Source organism: Danio rerio, chromosome 2, assembly GCF_049306965.1.
Source record: "Danio rerio strain Tuebingen ecotype United States chromosome 2, GRCz12tu, whole genome shotgun sequence".
NCBI lineage: Eukaryota > Metazoa > Chordata > Actinopteri > Cypriniformes > Danionidae > Danio > Danio rerio.
The window spans coordinates 2,207,501-2,228,617 of record NC_133177.1 but is presented as its reverse complement, the minus strand read 5'-3'; the positions used below and the strand labels follow the sequence as shown (position 1 = coordinate 2,228,617).

The window sequence follows — 21,117 nt, the reverse complement described above, 5'->3', positions numbered from 1 at the left end:
AAATCAAAATCAAAGGGGGGTGAATAATTCTGACTTCAACTGTATATGCTGAAAGCCAATATTTGACTAGTATTACAGAAGATGTAGGAAAGATAACTATTTATATTTGATTATTGCTACTTTTTCTATAATTATAACTGGCTTAATTTAATTTTCTTTGATTATTTTTTTAAACAGCTGTTTAAATTGTTTAATTATCTGATTATTTCTTTGATTCACGGCTCTTATAGGCAGTTTTCCCCCATCCTGTCTATTTGTGACAGCTCTTGTGAACAGGTTGAGTTTCTTCACGATCGGTCGTCATTGTACTGTTGTACTGTGAGATTTGTGCTGTCGTTTAGTAACACATCGGGACAAGATAAAGACAAAGGGCTCTTTTTGCCTTTCCCCTTGTTTCACCAGCAAATACAATTCACCCTTCACACAGTCTCTCTCTCTCTCTCTTTCTCTCATTATTCTTTCTTTCTTTTGCTCTCTTGAATAAAAAGACGCCACATTCCCCGTCCCACACGCAGTGCAACAATGCAAGGCTCTGAATGATGAAATCTTCTTCATCGTCTCAAAATAAGAGAAATTAAATCTTTGGTAAAACTTTTACAATTTTTTTTTTTTTTTTTTTTGCTGAGGATTTTTCATTTTTGTATAACCTTAAATCAGTAAAGGATGGGACAGTATGGAAAACGCAAACAAAAAAAGAAAGTAGTGATTTCTAAATTTGCTTTGACTAGTATTTCGTTGCATACAAAACAGTAGACATTATTTAATGTGTTCCTCATATATTTTTTGTCATCATAGCAAAGATAAAATAAATCAGTTATTATAATTGAGTTATTAAATCTATTATGTTCAGAAATCTTCTTTCCATGATACAGAAATTGGGGAGGAAAAGGGTTGCTAGTATTCAGGAGGGCTACTAATTCTGACTTCAACTGCATTATTCATTTTCCACCTTGCAAAGGAAAGATAAATAAATACAATAGAATAAAAATATGAAACAAACTGTGCTTTAAGCATCTTCACTGTAAGATAAACACTTTAGCTGCAAAAGTCCAGAGCAGTGAGGGATTTTCTCGTTTTGTTTGATTAATTATAGAAACAGGCGGCAGCAGGAATATCATGCTGTCACTTTAATGGTTTCTCTTTCACATATCTTTTGATTCTCAACTCGTTTGTTTGTTAAACAAATGAGGGTAATTATAAACGATCACTAAACAAAGCGTTTTGACACCTATTTAACCATTAAAGCGCTCACCTTAAGATGAGAAGTGTGCGCTTTGCTCGTCAGTGTGTGAATGAGACCGAATGCTGACCGCATGCTTCCGACTGTGTGTGCGCAGTATTTAGTATTTCCGTTAAGTATTATTTTATGCGGTAATCCGAAATGCACATAAACACAGCAACATAGCTACTGTGCTCAACTATTTGTTTTAACATAATCTTATGGCGCTCGTTCATTGTTCAAATATTTCCCGAATGATGTTTAGGAGATTCTGGAATTTTTCAAAGTATTTCCTATAATATTTTGTTTTTCTGGAGAAAGTCTTATTTGTTTTATTTCGGCCAGAATAAAAGCAGTTCTTAATTGTTTAAACCCATTTTAAGGTCAATATTATTAGCCCCCTTCAGCAATATTAGTTTTGGATTGTCTCCAGAACAAACCACTGTTATACAATGACTTGCCTAATTACCCTAACTTTACCCTAATTACCCTAGTGAAGCCTTTACATGTCACTTTAAGCTGAACACTAGTGTCTTGGAGATAGGGTTGTAACAATATACCGGTATGACGGTCTACCACGATTTGAACGTGCACGATTATCATACCATGAACAATTGCATATCAACGGTTTTAACCCTTAAAGACCGAGACAGCCGCCCGCGGCTAAAAATAAGTATTGCTCTTAAATGTTTAATAACTTTTGATCCGCTGATCTGATTCATACAATTCAAAGATTGGCATAAAGAAGAGAATCTCAGCTTTCCAGTGCTGTATCACATAACATTCGCGGACTTTCAGAGGCTCCGGAATCAGTGCGGTTACGTCATCAACATTTGACAACGCTGATTTGACAAAGAAACGCTCGTCACTGTGTCTCCGGACAAATCAGACATGATACATTGATGCATTGTCCCTCCTCCATGCCCAGATTGGTTCAAACTCGCTATATCACAACCAATAAGCATAGGTTTCACTTTTGTTTGTGGACTAAGCTTTTTGAACAACACGGAATGAGAGATAGGCATACATTTATGCGCGGCTAAATAAAACGCAAAAAAAAAGTTTTGCATGAAATAATTCTCATACTAAGTACTTTTGCATGCACAGCAGCACAGAAACATGACAAAACAGTGACACAGCAAAGACGAACTGCTGCTCTTGCTGTTTTCAAAAGACGCAAATGAAGATGCAGCTGTTTGTCTGCATTGCAGACAACCATATCCAAATCCATATCCACAGACAACCATATCCATGCTGGCACATAAAACCTAAGGATGTTCCATATTGAATCTAGTTTCGTTATGTAACTATTTATAGTATAGTAAATATTTATATCTATTTTTTACTGAGGATTTGCACCATGTTTATTTGGACTTTATTTGGACTTTGACACATTATTTATTATTTTCTTATTTTTTTATTTGTTCATTGTAAGTGGTGTTGTTTATAGTAACTGAAAATATATTATTTGGAAAAAGTCAAATTTGCTTCACTGTTCTATTATTTTGTAACATTTGTAACATACGGCAAAACCGTCAAACCGTGGTATTGTTTTAGACGATTATCATACCGTGAAAAATTCATACCGTTACAACCCTACTTGGAGAATATCTAGTTTAATATTATGTGCTTTCATCATGGCAAAGATAAAATAAATCAGTTATTAGAAATGAGTTATTAAAACTAATATGTTTAGAAATGTGTTAAAATAAATCTTCTCTCTGTTAATCTTAACTTGGGTAAAAGATATACTGTACAGGGGGCTAATTATTCAGACTTCAACTGTACATATCACATTATTAAACACTACAAATCTCCCATATTAATATCGAGCACTTGACTCTTAACATGCAAGTCAAAAGCAAAGCATGCTGGCTGTCGAATTTGTCTCTTCATCATGTTCTTGTGCTTGTAATCAAACAGAGAGTCGCTGACATTGATCACACAGACACACGCTCACACGCTCTGTGTGCCTTCATTACGGGTCTCGTTTCGCTCTTTGCTGTGAATTATAAAGTAATAAATGCCACTGGATGCAGGGCTGTGTTTATATATGGTGGCTCTCAGGCTGGTGTGTTGCTGGGCAGAAACTATGCGTCAGTCTGTGTTTCTCTGGCACTCGTTCATGCCTTCGCTGAAACACTGAGCTAATGTGGCGCTTCTAGCAAACACACACCTTTATGTACTCGCATTACAATGTTATACACTTCTTTCAATGAGAAACCATCTATCGTTCACTGCCTTCATCAGGGTCAGTATTGTATTGATGCCTCTCTATGTCAGAATTAAATTCAATTTAATTAGTGGCGACCTCTGAAATGGAGACCAAGCGGATTTAATTTAATTTATTTTAATTTAATTTAATTTAATTTAATTTAATTTAATTTAATTTAATTTAATTTAATTTAATTTAATTTAATTTAATTTAATTTAATTTAATTTATTTTTTGGCGACCTTCGAAATGGAGACTTAGCTGAATAAGTTAAATTAAATTACTGGCGACCTAGAAAAAGACTAAGCTGAATTGAATTTAATTGAAATTAAGTTAAATTAAATTGAATTAGTGGCAACCTCCGAAATACAGACTAAGCTGAATTAAATTGAATTGTATTAGTGGTTACCTTCGAAATAGAGACTAAATGAATTTAATTTAATTTAATTTCTTTTAATTTAATTTAAGGCTACCTCTGGAATAGAGACGAAGCTAAATTAAATGATTAAATTAAATTACATTACTGTGGACCTTCGAATAAATTAATTTAGTGGTGACCTCGAAAAAGAGACTTAGCTGAATTAAATGATTTAATTTAATATTCGAAATGGAGACTAAACTGAATAAATTGAATTAAATTAAATTATTGGCGACCTAGAAATAGACTAAGCTGAATTGAATTGAATTGAAATTAGGTTAAATTAAATTGAATTAGTGGCAACCTCCGAAATTTAGACTAAGCTGAACTGAATTAGTGGCGACCTTTGAAATAGAGACTAAGTGAATTTAATTTAATTTAATTTAATTTAATTTAATTTAATTTAATTTAATTTAATTTAATTTAATTTAATTTAATTTAATTTAATTTAATTTAATTTAATTTAATTTAATTTAAATAGAGGCAACCTCTGTATTAGAGACTAAGCTAAATTATACGATTAAGTTAAATTAAATAAAATAGCATTATTGTCGATCTCTGTAATAAACACTATTATTACACATTAGCACATAAACACATTACTGGCGACCTCGAAATAGAGACTAACCTAAATTAAATTATTTAATATTTAATTTAATTAATTTAAAATGGAGACTAAGCTGAATAAATTGAATTTAATTAAACTAGTGGCTACCGGCGAAATAGAGACTAAGATTAATTAAATTATTACGAAGTTACGAATTATTATGAAGTTAAATTACATTAAATTAAATTAATTTATTTTCAACCACTGAAATAGAGACTGAGCTGAATAAATTAAATCAAATTAAATTATTGCAGTTTATTGTGTTTGGATAATAAATGACTGGTTTGAGTCCCGGCTGGGTTAGTTGGCGTTTCTGTGTGGAGTTTGCATGTTCTCCCAGTGTTGGTGTGGGTTTCCCCCATGTCCTCCGGTTTCCCCCACAGTCCATATACATGTGCTATAGGGGAATAGGGTACGCTAAATTGTGTAAATGGGAGTGTATGGGCGTTTCCCATTGATGGGATGCAGCTGAAAGGGCATCCGCTGTATAAAACATAAGGATAAGTTGGCGGTTCATTGATTTAAAAATAATTTAATTTAAATTAAATTAAATTAAAAAATAATTTAAAACAAATAAATTTAAATAAAACACAGTTAAAGAAATAAATAATTAAATATAGAAATAGAAAATACATTTAAAATCTAAATAAAATGAAATTATATCAATTAAAGCAAAATTAAAATAAAGTAAATTTAAAAATTAAAAGTAAATAAAATAATTAGATAAAAAATTAAATAATATGAAGTAAATATCATCATAACATGGATTTTGGTATGATATGTCATCTAAATTGTACTCTGTAATGCAGTTTCTTTTACTTCCCTTAAGGGGGCTAATAATATTGACCATAAAAAGGTTTTTAGATTAAAAACTGCTTTTATTCTAGCCGAAATAAAGCAAATACTTTCTCAAAACTTTCTCCAGAAGAAAAAACATTATAGGAAATACTGTGAAAAATTCCTGAATCTGTTCAACATCATTTGGGAAATATTTACAAAAGAAAAAAGTATTTAGAGTAGGGCTTATGATCATGACCACAACTTTGTACAACATTGTAAAATCTCCAGGGTAAATTGTGCAGACGTCATTCCTGCACCACACGACCAACTATAACCCAACAGATGAGCAGTGTGTGTGCGTGCGTGTGTGAATGGCAGCTGGTGAATCATGTGACTCAATCTTCACAATAGAGGAAAGCAGATCTGCAGCAGATCAGGGGAAACCCAGGAAACTTCATACATGAGCGTTCACTGCAGCAATCACAGTCAACGTGATCTCTGTGCTCTACAAACCTTTGTTCAGCGTCATTGATTACAGGGGGTTTGTGCTCTGATTGCACAATTAAAAAAAACAACTAAAAATCCAAAGTGCCAGCAGGGCAGATCTGACAGGCTTTGAGCTGTGAGTGTTTGTTTGTTTGTTGGAGAGTTTTAGATTGAAAAGAGGAAACGGGGATTTGTGGATTTGCCCTGTGAGCATTTTTGTGGTTTCTGTCTGTTTGGATGTGTGCAAAGATAAATGAATTAAAACATGTGTGTGATTAAAAAGATGACAAACACTTTATTAAATGACATTAATCTATATACATATATAGGTGTAATACAGTTGTATATGAAATACAGTTGAAGTCTGAACTATTAGCCCTCCTTTGAATTAATTTTCTATTTTAAATATTTACCAAATGATGTTTACCAGGGCTAGGAAATTTTCACAGTATGTCTGATAATATTTTTTCTTCTGGAGAAAGTCTTATTTGTTTTATTTCGGCTAGAATAAAAGCAGTTTTTAATTTATTAAACACCATTTTTAAGGTCAAAATTATTAGCCCCCTTAAGATAACTTTTTTCGATAGTCTACAGAACAAACCATCGTTATACAATAACTTGCCTAATTATCCTAACCTGCCTAGTTTACCTAATTGACCTAGTTAAGCGTTTAAATGTCTTAAAAAATATCTTGTCAAATATCATTTGATCACTGTCATTATGGCAAAGATCAAATCAGTTATTTAATTCAGCTAATAATTCAGAAGGGCTTATAATTCTGACTTTAACTATATATATATATATATATATATATATATATATATATATATATATATATATATATATATATATATATATATATATATATATTTATTTATTTATTTATTTATTTATTTATTTATTTATACAACATTTCTGTATGGTTCTCGAATCTGATTGGCTGATAGCCATGATATATTTAAGTAATATCAGCACCCGTACAGCCTCTTTACCCTTTGTGTATTACTCCGCCCACATACAGCAACAAGCAGACACTACAGATCTAAAGTGTAAAAGATGCACGCTCAACTATTCTGTCAGCTTATGATTTGAATCCAAGGCGGAAGAAGGTAGTTCCTCATACAAAAGGGTTTTTGAAACTCTCCATATTTGATTTTCTTTTTATATACACAATTATGCCGTCAAACTGTTGTATAAATGCAATATCACACTCGTAGCAGTGTGGCTGTATATCGCTGATATGGCTGTATATCGGCACTGGTTGGGGCACTAAGGCACTCGGCCAACGCACGCCCCCCCCAGTGCCGATATACAGCCATATCGCACTGCTACTCATGTGATATAGCTCACATTTATATATATATATATATATATATATATATATATATATATATATATATATATATATTGAAATCACAGACCTTTTTACAGTACATGTCTGATTTATCCCATGTCTTTATCCCAACAGTGGAACCTGGTCTGTGACTCTGCCTGGAAAATTCACATCGCCAAGTTTTCTCTGTTGGTGGGCTCCATCTTTGGATATTTGGTGTTGGGAGTTCTGGCAGATTGGTAAGTGTTTTCTTTGAGATCTTAATGTAAAACATTAAGAAGTACGAGTATTAAGAATACACTATATTTTATCAATGGTCTTTATATATATACATATATATATATATATATATATATATATATATATATATATATATATATATATATATATATATATATATATATATATATATATATATATATTCACATGCTTTTTTGAGAAAATTTTTATTATATATTTATTATATTTTTATATAGATTTTTAATTATTATAGTTTTTTATTATTATTAAAATAATATATTTGAATTTTTATTTTATTTTAACATTTATTATCTAATACTAATTCTATATAAATATACATGTAAATATTTTGATTATGTTTTTGTTAATTTACAGTATATTTTTATATATACACAATATGTATAGACAGTGAGTACACACATTAGGTAAATACAAAAATACAACTTTTATTTTAGATGCGATTTGATTCCAATTAATTGTTTAAAACACCAATGACCTGATGAATAATTAATGAAGTGCTCATATTAAAGTGAAGATTTTGTAGTTGACTAATGGCCAAAAACTATATGAAATGTATACGTATAGTATAATGCAATGGTTCAAAGTATGTGGATATAAAAGTAGCTGATGATGACAGAATGATCATTTTTAGGGTCTTATTTTTTTAAATGAATAATAAAAGCAGCTGATATTTTGTAAATCTCCTGCTCTTTTCGACTTGCAGGTTTGGCAGGCACCCGGTCTTGATCCTATCGGTGGTTTTCCTGCTAGTTTTCGGCATGACGGTGGCTTTCTCTGTCAACCTCCCGATGTTCGGCACACTGCGCTTCTTTGAGGGATTTTGCTTGGCTGGAATCACATTGTCTCTCTATGTACTGAGTGAGTACCGACTCCATTGTTATTGTTAAGACTCAAAAATTCAAAATCCAATTACTAAATTCCATCACAATTCGTGAATACACAAATCTAATTCGTAAATTCAAAACACAATTTCTAAATCCAAAGCACAATTAATAAATACGACAATCCAATTCGTTAATTCAGACACAATTTCTAAATTCAAAGCACAATTTGTAAATACGCAAATCCAATTCGTAAATTCAAAACATGATTAGTAAATCAAAAACACAATTCATAAACATGAAAATCCAATCCGTAAATTCAAAGCACAATTTGTAAATATGCAAAACATAATTCGTATTTTCAAAACCCAATTCGTAAATACAAAAATCCAATTTGTGAATTCAAAACACAATTCATAAATAGGCAAATCGCAATTCGTAAATTCAAACACAATTTTTAAATTCAAAACAACTCATGAATACGCAAATCCAATACGTGAATTCCAAACACAATTTGTAAATACGCAAATCCTATTCTAAAAAAATATATATATAAATACACAAAACATTGTTCATAAATTCAAGCACATTTAGGGAATTCAAAACAATTCATAAATACGCAATTCCATTTCGTAAATTCAAAACACAGTTTGTAAATACGCAAAACATGATACGTAAATTTAAAACATGATTCATAAACACGCAAATGCAATTGGCAAATTCGTAAATTCTAAAACACAATTTCTATATCCAAAGCACAATTCGTGAATACAATCCAATTTGTAAATTCAAGACACAATTTGTAAATACGCAAATCCAATTCGTAAATTCAAACATGATTAGTAAATTCATAACACAATTCATAAACGTAAATCCAATTCGTAAATTCAAAATACAATTTGTAAATACGCAAAACATAATTCGTATTTTCAAAACCCAATTCGTAAATACAAAAATCCAATTCATAAATTCAAAACACAATTCATAAATGGGCAAATCGCAATTCGTAAATTCAAAACACAATTTGTAAATTTGCAAAACATAATTCATAAGTTTAAACACAATTATTAAATTCAAAACAACTCATAAATACGCAAATCCAATACGTGGATTCCTAACACAATTTGTAAATCACAAAACACAATACGTAAATTTAAAACGTGATTCATAAACATGCAAATGCAATTCGTAAATTCTAAACACGGTTCGTAAATGCACACATCCAATTAATCCGCAAATTGTGTTTTAAATTTACGAATTGGATTTTGTAAATGTGAACTGTGCTGTGTGTGTATGAGTTTTATTTTTGTAAATTTAATACTTTTGAGACTCATCATTTCTCCATAAGATTCCAGTGTGTTTGTTGACCGCAAACTGTCGTAAAAGCACACGTCTGGTCCGAGCCCCTCCCCTGGAGAATCGTCAGTTGATACCAATCGATGATTGGTTCCTGTACTAGTAGGCGGGGCTTCATCCGCCATATTGACCGTTAGGCTTTTCCAATTTAAAACTATATGAGAGACACGTCTTGTGTATTCTAGAGTCTTCGCTTGTAATCAGGATTTTTCAAGACGTTTATTTGACAGATTTTCAATACCGATAAGCCAAGAAAACACGCAAGATGTCACGTCCGGTCCAAACCGTGGGTTGTGTCCGAGTCTGTGAAAAGTCAGACCTTACTGTCCTAATTAAACAATTAATAATCAAGGAATGTTCATATTTTATTGTGCTCAAATAAGCGTCATCTAGAGGTCTTTGCCTTTCATATAAGACACTTCTGATACCAAATGATCAACTAGGAGTCAAGTTATTATCTGTTGTTCTTAAAGCTTGGATAGGCAGTGTATATGGTGGTATAATATATACAAGCATTACATTGGCCATCCTTTTTACTAGATATTGTTGTCGGCCCTTTAAAAAAATAGTTTGATGTTTAAATGTATTCCATATTACAGTGGCTTCAACATAAGCAAGAAATAAGTTGATGATTTTAGGTGAACTCCGCCATCATGGAGGAGTTTTGCGCTCGGCGTTATTGATTTTTAGTTTGAGACGGCATCTAATGGAGTATATGTGATTTATTCTCTCCTCACAGAAAGGTCTTGGATGGAGGTTAATCGTGTTCTCTCGACTCTATCGCGCAGTCTTCAGTTTGTTCAGGTCATTCAGACGGATTACTCGCAGGCTGACGGTCACCTTCCACATGCTTAACAGTGGAGACATTATTTTCTGATGAGTGATAATCCTCTTTGGATGACTGCCGTTGCTCGGCTCCTCCGTTTATAAGGCGTCTGATGGCCCTCAAGAAACTGTGGCTGTGTTCTTGGTGTATTGTGTATGTCTTAGTCATTTCCTAAATCGTACTCAAAAGGTTTCCGATAGATAGACACAGCCTGGACGATTGGTGACCAGTGTTTCTCAACCATGTTCCTGGAGGACCACCAGCTCTACACTTTAATCTGATAAATTCAGATCATCAGCTCATTAGCAGAGACTGAAGGAGCTGTAGTGGGTGTGACAGACAAAGGAGACATCCAAAACATGCAGTGCTGGTGGTCCTCCAGGAACATGGTTGAGAAACACTGCTTTAGACTATCCTCAAATTTAAACACTTTTTTTAAATTAAAATTATGCTCATTTTGCAATTTTACATGCACTGAAAAAAGTCTCATTGGATCAACTTACTTACATAAATGACTTCAACTTCTTACACCTAAAAGATTAACGTTTTTCCAACCTATTTATTAAGTGGAAACCAATTAATAAAATAGCTAAACACTTCATTCACGTTGTTGTAACAAGCTGAAGAGTTCTCACTTTTAACAGTGTGGTTCAGGAGGAAAGTTTATTAATTATAACACCATAACGAGAGTATTTCTTATTGCCATATCTGCTTTGAAAATAAATAACTGTTCATTTTTGTTGGTCTTAGCACTCGGTGTTACTATTAAAGAGTCAAGCTTTAAATAGGAATAATTATCTAAAGTCTTTGGTAATAATTAAGTCAGTAATTAAGTGATTAGATGCTAATGGTCTAATCCGATTCAATAATCTATGCTAAGCTAAGCTAAAAGTGCCACAGTCAGGCCCAGAGATTGGCTCATTGTATTCAAAAAATGGTAAATCTCGATTGTTTAACTCCAGAGGAGCTGTAAAAGTGTTGCTTTAAGCTGCAGGCCACAAATATTTTGCTCATAAATAGGGAGTAGCAATTAATTCAAAGGGATTTTGTTCTTAAGTCCAGTTCTAGTAAGCTTCGGATGATTATTATAAACATTTAAAGGTTTTGACTTAAAACAATCTTAAGAAAAAAAGAAGATTAAGGAGACTGTTAAAGGACTACAAAAGAGAATGTTTCTTGAACCTGCCAGATTTTAACAAGGCTCTTAAACGCATGCAGATTAATTTATTTTCATTTTTTTGCAACATTTTTTTGTTCATAAAAATAGAGATTAGGAATTAATTGGAGACCGACAAGTAAATCCGGTTCTAGTAAACCTCCAGTGATTTTTATTAAAAAAATTTGGGGGAATTTAAGTCAAGTTTTAACTTAAGAACAATCTTAGAGAAAAAGAAAACAGGACCAATCTCAAGAAGACTTTTTTAGCAATACCAAATCATTATAACTTTTATTTTAAAACTATTTACTGTAACAGGATGTATACCAGGAATTCCCCAGAGTTTAACAAGGCTTTTAAACGCATACAGATGTATATTTTTATTTTTTGGTTTAAAGATATGCATTAGCAATTATTGAACGACAAATTTTCTTAGTCAAACGGATTCTGGTAAACCTCCAGTGATTTTTATGAGGATTCTTTTGAAGAATTTAAGTCAAGTTATAACTTTTTGATCTTGGAGAAAAAGAAAATACGACGATTTATAAGAAGACTTTTTTAGCAATAACAATAATTATAACTTTTTCTCTTAACTATTTAATCAAATGTTTCAGGAATCCAGCAGCCAGAGTTTAGCAAGGCTTTTAAACCCATAATTAATAGCTTTTCCAATAATAAAACAGGGATTAGCTATTAATCAAAGGTGATTCTGTCTGTAAATCTGGTTTAAATAAACCTCCTATGAATTTTTATAAGCATTCTGTTGAAGAATTTGAGTCGAGTTTTTACTTAAGAACAATTTTTAGGAACACAAAATATTCATAACTTTTCTCTTTACTATTTAATAGACTGTTTCATGAATATAAACAGTTATGAAGATTTGTTAGTAATACCAAATGGTTATTAATGTTTATTTTAAAGCTATATTGTAATATGATGTATATCATGACTTTATCAAGACTTTTAAATGCATGCAGATGTATATATTTTTTATTTTTTGCACATTTTTCTTTGGTTTAAAGTTAGGGGATTAGCAATTAATGAACAGCGAATTTTGTCTGTCAAAGCGATTCAAGTAAAGCTCCAGTGATTTTTGAAAAATCCAGTGATTTTTTAAAATCTGGTTTAAGTAAACCTCCAGTGATTTTATAAGCATTCTGTTGAAGAATTTAAGTCGAGTTTTGTCTTAAGAATAATTTTTTGGAACACAAAATATTCATAACTTTTCTTTCTAATAGACTGTTTTGTGAATATAAACAGTTCAGAACATTTTTAAGAAGATTTGTTAGTAATACCAAATGATTATTAATGTTTATTTTAAAACTATATTGTAATATAATGTATATCATGAGGTTATCAAGGCTTTTAAACACATAAAGATGTATATTTTTATTTTTTTGCACATATGTTTTGGTTTAAAGATAAGGATTAGCAATTAATGAACGGCAAATTTTCTTAGTCAAACGGATTCTGGTAAACCTCCAGTGATTTTTATGAGCATTCTGTTGAAGAATTTAAGTCGAGTTTTAACTTAAGAACAATCTTAGAGGAAAAGAAAACGGGACCATTCATAAGAAGACTTTTTTAGCAATACCAAATGATTATAGATTTTTTTCTGAACTATTTAATTAAATGTTTCAGGAATCCAGCAGCCAGAGTTTAGCAAGGCTTTTAAACCCATAATTAATAGCTTTTCCAATAATAAAACAGGGATTAGCTATTAATCAAAGGTGGTTCTGTCTGTAAATCTGGTTTAAGTAAACTTCCAGGGATTTTTATAAGCATTCTGTTAAAGATATTAAGTCGTGTTTTGACTTAAGAAACATTTTCAGGAAAACAAAATATTCATAACCTTTTTTATTACTATTTAATAGACTGTTTCATGAATATAAACAGTTAAGAAGATTTTTAAGAAGATTTTTTAGGAATACCAAATGATTATAAACGTTTATTTTAAAATGATTTACTGTAATATGATGTATATCATGAGTTTATCAAGGCTTTTAAACGCATAAAGTTGTATATTTTTATTTTTGCACAGTAGTTTTGGTTTAAAGATAGGGATTAGCAATTAATGAAAGACAAATTTTGTCAGTCAAACTGATTCAAGTAAACCTCCAGTGATTTTATAAGCGTTCTTTTGAAGATTTTATGTCAGGTTTTGACTTAAAAAAAAGAACATTTTTAAGAAAAAACTATAATAACATCCTTAAGAATTAAGATAAGTTTTGTCTGAACTCTTTACTGTAATAAAATGTATCATGAATTCCCCAGAGGCTTTTAAACACATGCAAAAGACAAATGGTTTTGTTTTTCTTCTGGAGTAACTGAGGTGCATGCTGTAAAGGCTCCTCCCCCTTCCACATAGTGGGCAGGTACCAGCAGCTCATTTGCATTTAAAGAAACACTCATGAAAACAGTGTTTTATTCAGAAAGTGGCATTAACACTATGGAATAACGAACGTATTTGGAGTTTAGACTTCATCAACACATTGAGTAGACACCTTAAACTTATATTACATTTGTCAAATGATACTAGGGCCGCTTTAGGAATAAGAGGATCTAAAAACTGAGCTGCATTTAGGGCTGCCTGAATTTCTCATCTGTCTCTTGTAGCTTTAGCTAAATGTGTGCGCTGATTCAGTCCTGATTTGTTCACACAGTGTCCTAAGATCGCTAATGAAATGCCCCAGATAACAACTCTCTGGTTACGGTCAGGGGCCGTCTAAACTGCTAACAACATCCATTACGGGATTGGATTAGCAAAGACAGATGCTCGGTGAAATAATCACGTCTGTGCCCTTTGAAGAAATCCAGATCTGTTATAGATTAACTCGCAGATTAAATCGCATGTCTTGATCCTGCTGTGAAAATGCCTTTCAGACGCAAACCTGGACCTCCTAAAAAAATGTAGCCAATAGGAAATGAATGGGCCTTTGCATTGGGATGGGTTTATTATTATACTTGCAATTCAGTTCTTAATATACAGTCAGAATTATGAGCCATCCTGAATATGTTTTCCCCAAATTTTGGTTTAACATAATAGTTTTAATAACTCATCTCTAAGAACTGATTTTTTTTTCTCTTTGCCATGATGACAGCATATAATATTTGAGATATTCTTCAAGACACTAGTGTTCAGCTTAAGTGGCATTTTAAGGCTTAACTAGGTTAATTAGGGTAAAGTTAGGGTAATTAGGCAAGTCATTGTATAACAGTGGTTTGTTCTGGAGATAATATTGACCTTAAAATGGGTTTTAAAAAATTAAGAACGGCTTTTATTCTTGCTGAAATTAAACAAATAAGACTTTCTCCAAAAGAAGGAATATTATAGGAAATACTGTGGAAAATTTTTGAATCTGTTCAACATCATCTGGGAAATAAGGGTGTCACGATCCTCCAAATCCTCGATTCAATTACATTTTCGATTCTGAAAGCATGATTCGATTCGATTTTCAATTATGAATAATTAATTAATGACCAATTAATTATTTGTAGCCTACCGTTTAAACTACCTGACCTGCATGGTCTTTGTTTTACCCATAAACAAATCATACAGTAAATGAATAAAGGCAAGATACACACATAATTACCACCTGTCAATCACTTTTTCTGCGGGACTCGTGAATAGGCAGTGATCTGTGTCGGTATAATGGCGTCGGTAAAAAAGACGCACAGCCAACAGGAACCAGCCAACAGTATCTGAGGTGTTCGCTAAAATGACTAAGTACAAGTGAGTGAAAGATTGAAGCAGTCCTCTGACTGCCTGGACCTGCTGTCTGGAGCGCATGGCTGTGTGTGCGTCTGTGTGTGTGTGGTCACGTGATGTGCATTTTCAGAGGTAGAGAGGAAGGAGGGCTGCTCAGAAATGCCACACGCCACTGTGGATGTCAAATCGTTGTTCTAAAATGCCATTTAAAAACAAAGACAGTGTAAACAGGGCCTGAGTGTGTACTTTTCGCGAGCGGATTTGCAACGGGGGCGGGCGGAGGATCGCGATGCCGGTGTTGTCTATCAGACGAACCGTACGTAATACGTACATAGCAGAGCTTGCAAAACTGTGTTTTTTTGTCGACAACACGAACGTTGTCAACATAACTCACTGGAAATCCAAAATGCTTCCACACCGGCGACTTCATTGAAAGAGGAGAGGGTTTAAGCTCTGTCGACGGGTCTCCTGCTTCTGCAGTTTAACAAGCACTTCAACAAGCCTGTTTTTTCCCGCTTGGCAAGCCAAGCTGACGTGACATGGGGGCGTGGCAGCATCGACCATTCTATTTTTTGATTCGATAATCGAAATTGAGCATAAATTTCGATCGATTTCCATTAAAAATCAAAATTTTAAAGATTTTTATAAAGATTTTAAAGTTTTCGATTAAAAATCTAAATCGTGACACCCGTGTTTTGAAGTATTTTAAAGTTTTGTAGAAAGAACTGACAAAAGAAAAGAAGAAAAGTCTGACTTTGGCCACTCTATAAAGGTTTTGATTGGTGGAGAGGAGACAGAGTGATGAAGCCAGTTATGATATGGGGAGGGTTAGGAGGCCATGATGAACAGAGGCCAGAAGGCAGATTTTGGCCAGGATGCCGGGGTTTAACCCAATTTCACTTAAAAAGTGACTTAGAAATTTTAATTCACTATATTGTTTTCTGTGAGCAAGCGAACAAGATGATTCTCACATCATTTTGAAGCAAAAACACTAGACTACCAGATCCAGCTCTCAAAAGTCTTGTGCACAAATGTTCTCTGTGTGTTTCACGGCCTTGTTTTAGTGACTTAAATTTTAGTTTTTCACTAACCACGCATAAACGTTCCTTTCTCAAAAACACAAACACATACAAACATGCTGCTTAGGTATGATTGTAGCCCAACTTGTGCTGTTTACAGTGTTACCACACTTTAGCCATTAATATGTTTTTAAGATACTGAAAACAACACAAATGTCAGTGCATGTCCAAACTTCTCCAGAGCCCCAAAACACCCTCAGACCCCAGAGGGTTAACTATAGTCATTTTAATGATTTAATAATCAGGCATTGGAGTCAGAAAGTGAAACGCAGATCCTAAATAAATAATAATAAAAGTTAACAAGGTAAAAAGTAACTGTGATATCTGCTGCCAGATCTATTTTCAGCCATCAGACAAACACATTAATATATACTTTAGTCATTTATAGTGAATACTATTGTGTTTTTAACCATACTGATACTAAGAGCTCCAATAGAGATAGAGATGATCAGCTAGATCAGTGGTTCTCAAACTGTGGTACGTGTACCACTAGTGGTACGCAGGCTTCCTTCCAGTGGTACGTGGAGAAATGAAGAACGTCATATACATGCTACACACATTTCAAAATGTATCAAAAATGATGTATATAATATGTCATAAATGACATATAGCCTAGATTTATGAGGTAATCTGCCACGTTTTTTATCTGTGCAGAGTTTCAGCTGCTTTACTGGGCCTACTTAGCTACTGTATTTCAATACTGCTCATTTTTTGGTGGTACTTGGAGAGACAATTTTTTTCTGAGGTGGTACTTGATGAAAAAAGTTTGAGAACCCCTGTGCTAGATGTTTGTATGTATGGCCGATATATATTGCATCACCAAAAATGATTGAGCTCATGTTCCTGTGATAAGACACATTGATTATTGTGACAGGCTTATCAGCAACATGTCCTAACTCGGCCCTTTGGGGCCGGTGTCTTGCAAAGTTTAGTTCCAACTGCGCGATTTTGGGAAAAAACCTAATCATGATTATTTTGGTCATAATTGCAATCGGGATTATTCAAAACGATCATCAGTTGACGTCAAAATTTAAAAAAAAGAGAATTTTTTTACAATAAATATTTCCCAAATGATGTTTAACAGAACAAGGAATTTTAACAGTATTTCCTATAATATTTTTTCTTCTGGAGAAAGGTTTTTATTTTTATTTCAGCTAGAATAAAAGCAGTTTTCATTTTAAGGTCAATATTATTAGCCCCCCTTAAGCAATATATATTTTTGATTGTTTGCAGAGCAATCTACTGTTATACAATGACTTGCCTAATAACCCTAATTAAGTCTTTGAATCGCACTTTGAATCTGAATGCTTGCATTTTGAAAATAGTATAATATTATGTGCTGTCATCATAGCAAAGATGAAAGAAATCAGTTATTGGAAATGAGTTATTAAAACTAATATGTTCAGAAATAAGTTGAAAAAATCGTATTTCCATGAAACAGAAATTGTTGAGGATTAGGGTTGCTAATATTCAGGAGGGCTAATAATTCTGACTTCAACTGCATATATACAGTCATTTTCCACCCTGCAAAGGAAAGAGAAATAAATACAATAGAATAAAAATATGAAACAAACTGTGCTTTAAGAATCTTCGCTGTAAGAAAAACACTTCAGCTACAAAAGTCCTTCAGTCAAGAGCAGTGAGGTATTTTCTCCTTTTGTTGTTTGATTAATAATCATAAAAACAGGCGGCACAGGAACATCGCGCGCTTTCATTTTAATGGTTTCTCTTTCACGTCTTTTAAACCTCAACTCGTTTGTTTATTACACAAATGAAGCTTAATATGAATAATCACTAAACACCGCGTTTTGACACCTATTTGACCACATTATGATGACTTTAGATGTGTGCGCTGACTGCGCTCTGCTCGTCTCAGTGTGCGAATGAGACCGAATGCTGACTGCATGCTTCTGTGTGTGCGCACCGCTCACACACACATAAGCACGCGGTCTTTTGCACTGATAAGTTAATAATCGTTTGTCTCGATTAATGGTTTTTCATAATCGTTAGAAGCTAAAATCGAAATCGGATTTTCGATTATTGCACAGACCTAGTTCCAACCCTAATCAGACCCACCTGGGCTAGCTAATCAAGCTCTTGCTAGGCTTTCTGGAAACATCCTTGCAGGTGTGTTGAGGCAAGTTAGAGCTAAAATCTGCAGGACACCGGCCCTCCAGAACCAAGTTTGAACACCCCTGGTTTAGCAATATAAAATTGATTTGTAAATAGATTTTTATTCTGCATAAAATATAAAATTGTAACACATTGTTATATATTTTTTTACATTTTATATTGTTTAGTGTGTTTTATTTAAAATACAAGAAAAAAATTAAAATAAAATACAAATGTTATAAATAGTACTGTCAAAATTAGTGTGTTAACGCATGCAATTAATTTGAAATAATTAACGCGTAAAAAAAATTACGCAATTAACGCAGTTGCTGTTTTTTTTTTTATTCCTGTCCTGGTCGAGGTATTTTTTGACTGGTATTTATTTAACTGTCAAAAAAAGGTGTGATTAATTGGTTCTTTTTTTTTAATCGATTGACAGCACTAGTTAAATAAAAGAATAATAAAAGAAAATTGTAACACTGTAATTTTATTCATAACAAATAAAACCGTAACACAAATTGTAACACTATTATTATCCGAATTAAACTGGATTCTAATTTATATGGAGGAAATTAAAGCTGTATTAATTTTGATATTCAAAAAAATCATCTTTGCATTATACAGTATACTGATTTGTTAAATAGTCAGCATAAACAGAAAGTAGAGAGGATAGTATTGCAGTATTGCTCTCGTTTCAGATTATTTGAGCTTGTTCGCCCCACAGTTTCTGCTGTTATTGCTTTATAAAGCTCCCTTTGTTATTTCATTTGATGGTCACACCAGATTGGTCCAATATCAGGTTATGATTGAGAGCATAACCTGTCCTGGAGCCAGTCAGTCATGCAGCATTTACTGTTACCGCAGTCAACAACAAGACAGTATTGATTTGATCTAAACTCACTTCTTAGGGCCCTCAAACACCCATATATAATGATAGAAATGTTTGAAATTCATTACAAACACTCTGAGGTGTGTAGTACTGAATTATGGGGTTAAACCTTTACCAATTCTGAGCCAAAATGGTGGCTGATGGCGCATCACTATAACGGTCACACTTCACAGTGCTGTTAATTACGCATAGCACAAAATGACCAATGAGCTGACGGTGGCCAACTGCCTGATTGCCGGCTTTGTGTTGTCAATTCCTCTGTTAATAAATGTCGTTTGTTTCTCTTTACTCCTTTTCTTGTTATCAGATGTTTTGCTCTTTGCTAATCGACAGTGTTTCGTGTGCTGACTGGAGTAAAGTTCAGTGGTTGTGCTGAGACCGTGCTCTTCTGAGCTTCATCGACAGCTGTTTATCTGCGACCTTTGACCCAGACCACCACTACGCAATATTGGAAAAGCTGAGATGTGTTTAGCTTTTCTGCTATTTATAAGCACAAGCATGGATGGAACAGAGCAAAGATTAAAAATGAAATAAACAGTGTTTTATGGATTTTAGCCTCAAAAACAATTAATAATCATATAGAAAACAACACTACAGTCTTTGTGTAGATAATTCAGTAAAATTAGTCTTTATTAAAGCAACATATATTATAGTTTATTGCACCCAATTAGTTCACTTGAAATGATTACACAAGCACAGCGGAAACTAGCCTAGAGCGCTGTCTGCTGTTTAAAACTAGTCTAGAGCGCCATCTGCTGATACAAACTAACCTAGAGCATCATCTGCTGTTTAAAGCTAGCCTAGAGCGCCGTCAGCTGTTTAAAACTAGCCTAGAAGACCATCTTCTGTTACAAACTAGCCTAGAGCGCCGTCTGCGGTTAAATACTAGCCTAGAGCACCGTCTGATGTCACAAACTAGCCTAGAGTATCGTCTGCTGTTTAAAACTCGCTTAGAACACCATCTTCTGTTAAACACTAGTCTAGAGCGCCATCTGATGTTCAAAACTAGCCTAGCGTGCAGTCTGCTGTTCAAAACTAGCCTAGAGCGCCCTCTGCTGTTCAAAACTAGTCTAGAGCGCCGTCTGATGTTCAAAACTAGTCTGGAGTGTCTGCTGTTTAAAACTAGTCTAGAGCGTCATCTGCTGTTCAAAACTAGCCTAGAGCACCGTCTGCTGTTCAAAACTATCCTAGAGAGCCGTCTGCTGTTTAAAACTAGTCTAGAGCGTCATCTGATGTTCAAATCTAGCCTAAAGCACCGTCTGCTGTTCAAAACTAGCCTAGAGTGTCTGCTGTTTCTAGAGCGTCATTTGCTGTTCAAAACTAGCCTAGAGCGCCCTCTGCTGTTCAAAAGTAGCACAGTCTGCTGTTCAAAACTAGCCTAGAACGCCATCTGCTGTTCAAAACTAGCCTAGAGCAGCCCCTACTGTTCAAAACTAGCCTAGAGCGCCATCTGCTGTTCAAAACTAGCCTAGAGCGCCCTCTGCTGTTCAAAAGTAGCACTGTCTGCTGTTCAAAACTAGCCTAGAGCGCCATCTGCTGTTCAAAACTAGCCTAGAGCGCCCTCTGCTGTTCAAAAGTAGCACCGTCTGCTGTTCAAAACTAGCCTAGAGCGCCATCTACTGTTCAAAACTAGCCTAGAGCGCCCTCTGCTGTTCAAAAGTAGCACCGTCTGCTGTTCAAAATTAGCCTAGAGCAGGGGTCAACAATATCAAGTGTCCCTGCAGGGTTTAGCTCCAACTTGCCTCAACACATCTACCTGGATGTTTTAAGTGTACCTAGTAAGAGGGATTAGCTTGTTCAGGTGTGTTTGATTAGGGTTGGAGCTAAAATATGCAGGACACCGGCCCTCCAG

General features: G+C 33.7%; 1 protein-coding gene across 4 annotated transcripts in view; it reads left to right on the top strand.

The window, feature by feature from the left end:
• The window catches only part of slc22a23 (solute carrier family 22 member 23), a 74,871-nt gene that overhangs the window by 18,957 nt on the left and 34,797 nt on the right, over positions 1–21,117 (top strand). For all 4 annotated transcript variants that reach the window (XR_012387528.1, XR_012387527.1, NM_001351708.1 and 1 more), the window contains exons 2-3: positions 7,192–7,295; positions 8,021–8,175. Coding sequence is in view for 2 of the 4 variants with exons in the window: in NM_001351708.1 (NP_001338637.1) it covers positions 7,192–7,295; positions 8,021–8,175 (259 nt within the window). In the remaining 2 variants the exon portion in view is untranslated. The remainder of the gene's footprint in view (positions 1–7,191; positions 7,296–8,020; positions 8,176–21,117) is intronic.